General features: G+C 34.7%; 1 protein-coding gene across 4 annotated transcripts; it reads left to right on the forward strand.

Moving 5' to 3' along the window:
- The first annotated feature begins 4,331 nt into the window (after positions 1-4,331).
- On the forward strand, positions 4,332-7,339 carry LOC140959729 (methyl-CpG-binding domain-containing protein 7). 4 transcript variants are annotated; one of them, XM_073417724.1, is made up of 6 exons: positions 4,332-4,573; positions 4,759-4,878; positions 5,728-5,835; positions 6,266-6,427; positions 6,528-6,740; positions 7,218-7,339. In XM_073417724.1, the coding sequence occupies exons 1-6, from the start codon at positions 4,430-4,432 to the stop codon at positions 7,320-7,322; spliced, it is 852 nt and encodes a 283-aa protein (XP_073273825.1). In that variant the 5' UTR covers positions 4,332-4,429; the 3' UTR covers positions 7,323-7,339. The 4 variants fall into 4 exon arrangements, with proteins under 4 accessions (XP_073273825.1, XP_073273826.1, XP_073273824.1 ...); XM_073417725.1 differs by having other exon boundaries at positions 4,333-4,573; positions 5,728-5,871; positions 6,528-6,754; XM_073417723.1 differs by having other exon boundaries at positions 4,333-4,573; positions 5,728-5,871.
- Positions 7,340-9,688: the final 2,349 nt, after the last annotated feature.

Consider the following 9,688-nt stretch of genomic DNA (forward strand, 5'->3'; position numbering starts at 1 on the left):
CCGGTAGAAAACACTGTAATTTCTACACCAGACGTTACATCTTCATTGTGTCATGCTTATCACCATGTCTACATTATCAAGAATAATTTGCAGCAGAACAAAAATGCCCTGAGTTACCACCAAAATTAAAATTTCACCATGAACAGAACCCCAATCTTATTTCAGCATCCCTTATTTTGAGCTACACCAAATCTGGAACATGATATTTGAATGATTGAAATAAAAAAAAATTAAAATAAAAGTGTGTGTCGAAATTTTAAAAAAAAAAACAAAAAACAAAAAATATATAGTCATGTATCAATTCAATTAATTAATAAATTTAAAAATGATCAATTATTAAGTAATTGTGAGAAAAAACTATATTATTATATCAATTAAATCAATTAGTTAATTAGGTAACTAATTCAAAAAATTAAAAAATCACCAAATTAAGTAAATAAATCATTAATTAAGTAATAGTGAGAAAAAAAATTAACTAAGTGAATTTTTAAATAACTTAATTAATTAATTTGAAAAATATCAATTATTAAGTAATAATGAAAAAAGAAATCATAGTAATATATCAATTAAATAAATTGATTAATTAGATAATTAAATCAAAAAATTGAAAAATAAATAAATAAATATATATATATATATATAACCGCAAGCATGCAAAATTATTTTAATTGCTTAATTGTTTGAATTAATTGATTTTAAATGTTAGTTTGATGTTTATTATATGATTAATATGTGATGACTTGATTAATGATAATATGACATGATTATATGAAATTAAAGATTTTACCCGAATATTCGATAATAGGCAGAGAAAAGGAGATAGGGGACGAACAAAACAAGAATATGTAATTTTATTTAATTAATGGCAAGGCTTCCTAATATGATTTAAAAATGATTTAATTTCATAAAAATGCTGGAGTTCGAATTATTTTACGAGTCGAGCTCGATTTTTCTCTGGAAGTCGGTTTTGAGCAAACAAAGAGTTTTAAAAGATCAAAAAATATTATTTTATGGAAATTAATTTTATAAACTTTTATTATTTTTAGTTAGTTAAGTGTTATTGAGCCCAATTTAATTAATTAAAGAAGGCCCAATTGCCCTTAAGCTTATAAGCTCAAAACTAAAGCCCATTAGCTTGTTAATTAAATTATAAATATGCTACCAAGGTCTTTTAAACACCATAATTCACATGATTCAGCCGAAAAACACACAGCACACACACTAGTAATTTCGAACATAAGGTTGAGAAGAAAAGCTTGTGTTCTTCGTCGTCCGGTCGTCCAACGTCGCTCTCTCGCCAACTATCGATTATTCAAGCGTTTTAAACGCAAATGCATGCTGTCTAAACCCTTTAAACATCATACGAATCATAATATGTGTGTTTGATTGATTATGCATGAAAATTACGTGGGTTCGATTATTTTACGATATGATATGTATTTTCAAAGTTTTTATGATTTTACGCTTGTTTTAAAAGAATCTTTATGAACCTNCATAATTCACATGATTCAGCCGAAAAACACACAGCACACACACTAGTAATTTCGAACATAAGGTTGAGAAGAAAAGCTTGTGTTCTTCGTCGTCCGGTCGTCCAACGTCGCTCTCTCGCCAACTATCGATTATTCAAGCGTTTTAAACGCAAATGCATGCTGTCTAAACCCTTTAAACATCATACGAATCATAATATGTGTGTTTGATTGATTATGCATGAAAATTACGTGGGTTCGATTATTTTACGATATGATATGTATTTTCAAAGTTTTTATGATTTTACGCTTGTTTTAAAAGAATCTTTATGAACCTAACGGACACGCTGCCAAAACATGATAAAAATATGATTGAATTGTGATTGAAACATGATATATTCAATAGAAAATAAGTTGTAATCGTAGGAAGAAATTCAGGAAAAGAGCCGTGGGTTTTTGGTTGGCTTGTTCAAGGTTTGTTTGTGTTGCATGGGGCTTTGGGGCTCGAACAAGTTTGGGGGTTGGGTCCTAAGGGTCGTGGTTAGGTCATAGGAAAAGTCCTAGGAGGGCTAGGGCTCGAGTCATGGGCTGGGTAAGAGTCCACGTAAAGTGGGACTCTCTCCCACGCATGCGTGTGTACAGCAGCAACCAAAGGGGCGCGCTGCTAGGGCTTGGGCGAACTAGGTAAGTCCATCAGGGTCCTAGATTGATCGAGCGCGGCTGCTGTCATGGTACAGGGCTTCATGTGCACGGTCAGGGGCTGGGCTAGGCTTGGGTTGGGTCTAGGCGTGGTCCAGGGATGGTTAGGGTCAGGTGGGCTCGGTGGTGTCTTGGCTGGAGGAGTCCTAGGGTCACTAGGAGTCTCGAGTGAATAGGCAGCATGTGCGCAGGTTTGGGGTCAAGTTCCAGGAGGGTTTGAGCGAGCTAGGGCTAGGTTCTATGGGTTGGCTTGGTCAGTAGGGTTCCTAGATGGGTTTTCTCGGGTTTTACTCGAGGTGGCTCGGGCGTGGCTCGAGTATTTTGGGAGATGACTTGGTGTGTTTGAATATGTGTCAAAAACGAGCTTTTAAAGATTAAAATTGGAACCATGGGTCCACGAGTGTGGTTCATGGCTCACAAGGGTAGAATAAATAATAAAAATGTTATCTTTACAATTTGGGATAAAAATATGGAGTTTTGGATTTATTCTGGATTTGATCGTCTAACGAAACGTTAATTAAAGAATTAATTGAAACGTCTAGTATTAAGCAGAATAAAATTATGAAAAATTAGATTTAAGCTTATATAATTATTAGAATAAGCCCATGTCATTAAAAGTGAGAAAAAGATAAAATCAAAAATTTTTACGTCTAAGGGCAAAACGGTAATTTTACACTGTAAAATACGTAAAAGCTTGTCAGCTTCCCGAAGGATCATAGTGCTTGTTTAATGATATTTTATGATTTAAAATGATGATTTTGATGATGATATGTTATTTATGATTTATGGTAAAGCTGTGCAAATTGTATTGTTTAAAATGCTATTTTTGGAAAGTAATGCTATTTTATGTTTTTTTTAAAAGAAGATGAAAAATATTTTGATGAATGTAAATTGACTGTGACAAAAGATATGACATATGATATATTATTTTGTGGGGATGTCGTGAGGAGAAAAGGCCCGCAGAGGGAGCCCATTTACGGGAGAATGTCCCAGAGAGAGTCCATTTATGGGAAAAGATCTCAGAGGGAGCCCGTCTATGGGAGAAGACCCCCGAGGGAGCCCCGACGATCGTATTTCTACGGTAGAGCCTAGTGCCCACCCCAATGGACCATGTGGAGCTAAGACTGCAGTCGACCAAAGAATAAAAGCTAGTCACTTTCAAAGATCAAACTTCACCAAAATAATATATGATTGAAAGATTTACGATTAAAATGATTTTATGATATATGATTCATGATGATGATTAAAGCTATTTTTAAAATTATTTATTTATGCTCAAAAGGTATTTTAAAATGATTTTTCGATTTACGATTTATGTTCAAAAGCTATTTTAAATAAAAGTATGATTTTAAATGCATGTGATTGTATATGTATTATTTGTTATTCATGTTTAGAACGTGCTGAGTCTTTAGACTCACTAGATTTGTATGATGCATGATTTAATGATTGATGGGAGGCGCTGACGATTGAGTGGATCGAGTGCAGCAGTACACACCAGAGGACTTTTATGTTTCCGCACTAGCTTGTTAGATAAATGATTTAAAGATTTATGTTAATGATTTTTATTATAGATATTTTTATGCTTTATTTTATTGTTAGTCGATCTTTTTAAAGGTCGATTTAGGAATTTTGGTTAGTCGAAGATTTAGGATTTTATTTGATGCACTTGAGATTTCATATGTTAATTATTATGGTGTCATGATTTGTTTTAATAATTATATATATTAATAAAGTGTTAAAGCTTTAATGCAAGTCACATATAGTTCAGCGAATAAAGTATTTATTTCTTAAGTGTTAAGTTGTAGGTTTAATTCTTATTTTGGTTCTTTTCACCTTTCTTTTTCTTATTTTTTTTATGGCAAAAACTTGTGTGAGACGGTCTCACGGGTCGTATTTGTGAGACAGATCTCTTATTTGGGTCATCCATGAAAAATATTACTTTTTATGCTAAAAGTATTACTTTTTATTGAAATATGGGTAGAGTTGACCCATCTCACAGATTAAGATCCGTGAAACGGTCTCCCATGAGACCCACTCTTTTTTTAAATTCATATATAAAAATAACTTGTGTAGATTTCATTGTTTTTGTCAAATAAATTATAAAAATATTGTATAAAAACGCGGGACTGTGTCGATCCACTATTATATAAATATTGTATCGTGCGGAAGCACTATTTTCGTGTGCAGACTGCAACTTTAAGGCTTAGGCGCAAGCGGACAACATCCACCACTCGCCAGTTTACAGAGTGACGTACGTCAACATGAAACGACACACCATCACTCCCAGACCGTCGAACTCAATGCTTGTGCCGCTGCCGACCCGCAGTCGGATGGCGGTGGCGCCGCTCCCACCTGGATGGGGAATCAAAGAAGTACCCCGTTCTGATGGCCACCATTCTGACATGGTTCCAAATTTTCCTCATTGTTATTGCATTTCTTCTAAAGTTCTGATTCTTGGAGCCTTCCCCCAACCCCCCTTTTTTTTCTCCTCAGAAAAATGTATTTCCAGTTTCTTTTTTCCCTTCCGATTATTTTGAATGGGAGGTGTGGAAATTACTTGATCAATGGCTTTTGTTGTTGATTGATGCAGTACTACTATGAAGCGGAGACTGCGCGCAAATTCAGGTCAATGAAAGAAGTTAAAAGATATCTTAACGGGGAAGAATATACCCCACGTAGATCCCCCAGGAAGATGATTCTTCACAATCATGTATAGTTGAGCTCACTCTTTTTGTTTTGTTTTGAATTTTTAGTTTTTAATCACTAATTCATGGGTGTTGAGGTGAGAAGCATTTGGCTCAGCAAATGAGATCTGTAAATGGTAAAAATAAAAAAAAACCATGTGTCTTATTCTCCGATAATGTATTAAATGCCATTGTTTGCGTTTTTTTTATAATTTGTTTTTGATTATTTTACTTATTTCTAATGGTTTCCTTTATCCTACTAAAGTATGAAGTTTCTTTCTTTGTTTTTCATTGACTAGCATATGTGAGAATTAGAAATTTGATTTACCCACTAAAAGATTTATGAATTTTGTTTTTATGCTTATTATTTCTTGAAAGAATCAGTCTTCGATGAATATTTTGCTTATATTTTCTTTTGAGATCGTCCTGAAACCGAATCATGTTATTTGTTTGTAGTCATCATATCGCTTAAGCTAGGTTGAAATTTGTACTCAAGAAACTAATGTTGGTTGAAGCACGTCCATATCGTGTCTTGTCCAAATCGTGAAGAGATTAAAGCTTGATGTTCTTGTTTTGTCACCATATGTTTTAATATGAGGCATTTTAAAGGAATCCCGTCAATTCAGAATCAATGAAATCTTGCTTAGTCTTTACTTAGAACTTAAATAAGAAGTGATATTTTTTGTTATGGGGGTTCGAATTTGTAGTTGCATCAAGAGGATGATTGTTTCAGATTGGAAGGTTAAGTTTCCTTGTTTTTGTTCCATCTTTATGAATGTTATATGTGAAAGACTCTCTCTCCAACTTTTCTAGTTTCACTATGTATTAAAAAGCATTGAAGCTATGCAATATGATTTATAACAACATTTCTGCAGATGCTGAGACTAGATGATGGTGAACTAAAGGAAAATCATTTGGAAATTGTGGCTTCCACTGCTTGCAAGACACCCTCCGTTCTGCCGAATGGTTGGATTGTAAAAAAGGTACCTCGAAAATATGATACACGAATGATCGACAAGGTAAATTCACTTCTTTGTCTCCTAATTTTTGTTTTTTTCTTCATGATCTCAATATTTTCAGAATTGAAACAGTTGAAATTTTATGAGTAACTTTCTGGAATTTTACTTTATTCAGTTATAAAACTTTGGTGGTCCGAAAACATGACATGTTGTTGGTGACTCTCATTGCTAGTTATTCTTGCAATCATATTACATTAGTTAGTTAGTAAGTTGGACAAAAGTTAAAAAATATCTTTTTATCTATCAACCTGATTCGGTACTTGACATCCGAAATGGGTTTCTGTTTGTATTTTCGTAAGGTTGGGAGGACATCTTATATATCCTTTTACTGTACCATTCAAATACATTAATGAATCTTGTTTCTTGAGACAAAATGCTTTTTATTGTGGCATAGTACTACTATGAACCTGAGACGAGAAAGATGTTCCGATCCCTAGTTTCTGTTGAGAGGTATCTGGCAGAATTGGAAGAAAATGTCCCCTTATCGAAGGTGCTAGAAGAAATAAAGGAAAATAAACCTCTTTCAAAGTTTTTTAAACTTCAGAGCCGTAAAAAGGTGAGCTCAAACTTTATTATATTTCAACCTGACTTTTTAAATATTATTTTCTTAGCATGTTACTAAATAATTCTGATCAGGTCGCTGCTTTTGATTTTAGACTTGTGGAAATAGTTCGCAAGGTTCTTCCTTTGTTGCACCACCAATGAAAGTTAATTGGGTTCTTTCTAGTACAAAGGGAGATGCCTGGAGCCCTTTCGTTTCCGACACGTTGGTTCCAGATTCTGTTAAGCAGCAGTGGACTGATAGATTCGTTGAATTAATGAATGAAGGAACCAGCATTGTTCCTAGCTCCAATCATAGGGGTGAATTGGTATCTAAAACTCGGTATTGTCCTATAATTTCTGCCATTTTCATAGTTGCAACTTGCAATAAAGAAATTGCATCCACAGAAGCCACTTTGCATGTCAAAAATATTTTTGTTTATTTTGCAACCAGACGGTAAAAATTTGATATTTTTTAGGATTATGAATTATAATTAGTTAGGATAGATTTACCACCGAACTATCCCAATTTTTTTTACTTACATAAATAGGTGACAATTTTTTTTTCTGGGCTAAGTAAGACCTTAGAATTATCATGGGATGTTGCTTATTGAACCATGTAAATCCTGAACTATGTTGCATTTTATTTTTATCATTCTTCCACTTTAAAATTCAACAGTAAATTTATCTTAAACTAGTTCAAGAACACGTGGCACGGGCATCGTAAATTGGCATATAATTTTACTTCTTTATGGATGACGTGAAACAAACATTTTACCAATTCATTTTATGTTTTCATTTTGCAGTTGATGGTTAGAGGAATACAATCTCAGAAGATGTGTAACTCTTATGCGTGTACAGTTTCACTGCTGTTTTTCTACTTCTTTTTAATATTCGTCCTTATGACTTAAGACGGTCATGCGACAACGATTACTGCTGAATAAGAGCAATCCTTCTCCATTCCAATTTTCTTACTGCAGTGGTGCTAATTTTTCTCGGAAAAGTAGCATTTTTCGATAAACTTAAGGTGGTTTGGAATGGTTGAGCCGAATGATCAGTTCCGGGATGTTGCTTGCACATTTCAGATTTGGGTGTTGACAGTCTATATTTGTCTGAATACTTAAAATGTTGTTTAAGGATGAACATTGGGCCACCATTTTGAGTGTTTGGTTTATTGGTTCTCTTTTGTCCCAAAGACGACTGACTAAATCAAATGCATGTTTGGGCAACATAAATGTGCGATATTTTAGTGCCAGTCTGGTCTCTCCTTATGTAAAATGTACAAAAAGTAAGAAGTTCCCTGTAACACTTGGCAATACAAATCCTCCAAAGCTTTGCAAACTACTTGAAGTTTCACACATTTGTAAAGCTAAGTTTAAAGTAAAAATGAAAAATGAATATTCCTTAACAAATCTTTTAAAAATGCTCGAGTCTCTACTTTAGCTGTGTATGGAAACTATACCCTCTGCTAATCCTCTCGTCAATCATATGCATGCCTTTATTCAACAATGCAATCTCTCGTACAGTATATCGACAGCTTGTCCCTCAAGATTGAACCATTCTTGTCGACAGATTCACAAACCTTTTCACCGTACCTTGGATCATGGTCGAGAGAAGATGAGTACGTCTCATGAAAAGCCTCCTCTTCCATGTCAATAACGATATTATGCAGAATACAACAGGCGAGGATAAATCGAGGCAACTTATGCTTGTCTGGTCTCCACATATCTCCTCGAATCATCCTCCAAACCTCCTTCAATCTTGCCAATGCTGCTTTTGCCACACCATGAGTTTCAAGAAGCCTTTTGTTGAACCTCAATTCGGATTTGGTCAACTCTTTTTCTTGATATGGGGTCACTAACCAAGGCAATAAAGGAAAGCCCGAATCACCAATTATATATTCCCTCACCTCGGTGTCGTCGGACAATGATATCTTCTTTCCATTCATTTTCTCTCCTTTTTGACACAGCTTGAAGAAGTTTGAACTATATAGAACAGAAGGGTCGTTCATCATTCCCGGCCATCCAGTGACTATATCAAGAAACCTCAAATCGGGGTCGACGATCGCCAGAAGAATCATGCTGTGATTCATCTTATAATCCAGCCAAGTCTCGGCTTCTTGATCCGATGATGTCAAAAGCATTGTTATATGTGTGGTGTCAATGGCGCCACAGCAATTTGGGAGGCCTTGGATTTTCTCAAACTTGTTTTTTATGTCTGCCATTTCTTGATCTGTCGACGGCCACCGGATATGGTGACGGCCCTTTTCTTCAATGGCATCGACAAAACGCCATGTCACCTGAGAGACGGTTGAGTGGTGTGCACCGAACGAGTCCCCGATCGAGATCAGTGAGTTACCGGACCCGAGCCTTGTCAGTGCTAATGCTACCTGATCATTTAGTGACATTGGCTTGCCATTTGAAAAATTGAAATGTGTTTTAGCCATCATGTGATCCTTCACCAGAGAACATATATAATCGAAAGTCTTTTGAGACATTCTGAAAGTAGACTTGAAACTGTCTACTCCATTTGAGGTAGATGGACTGCCTGCAGCAAAGCGAGAAAGAGTTTATTGATCACTATCGTGCCTGAAAAACAGATCAACTCAAAAAACATGACAACAAAAAATCTACCTTAGGACAAAAAAGATTGGAAAATATGAGTACTACACGTAAAATGGCAGTATCCCAGATGAAAAAATTAGATTAAATTCAACACCATGATCTTTAAAAAAACCATTATAAAAATTATTAATCTGCAGAAGAGCTTATAATGTCAGAAAATAATATGAAAAAACAAGCATACAGTTAAAATGATATATTAACTGAACATGTAGCAGCAATATTTTGCAACAGAATGTGAGTGTGTATTGTCCAAGGCTATCTTTTGTAGCTGGATTCTACATAAAAAGCTAAGGGCCACTAGTTACTCACAAAATAAAAAAGCTAATTAATTTATCAGAGCATTCCTTTTAGTTAATCTATTTATGCATGCCGTCGATAATGACTGATAAGGAAATGAAATCACTTCAACAACTCCATTCGGTTTCTCTCTTTCTAATCTTGCTATTAATCCAACTTGTACCAAAGTATTACATGGAATAAGCATATGCAAAGACAAGATCATGTGTTTATTTCCTCTAACAAAAAATCTTTCAGACAAAAGAGCAAAAGCAGTATATCCATTGAAGTATGTGTTTATGTACATGACTGCTCGTTCCATTCAGTTCAGGAACATTGTAACTCTCCAAGTTAAATAAAACTTATTCTACCCTCAA

Source organism: Primulina huaijiensis, chromosome 15 (genome assembly GCF_012295235.1).
Source record: "Primulina huaijiensis isolate GDHJ02 chromosome 15, ASM1229523v2, whole genome shotgun sequence".
Lineage (NCBI taxonomy): Eukaryota > Viridiplantae > Streptophyta > Magnoliopsida > Lamiales > Gesneriaceae > Primulina > Primulina huaijiensis.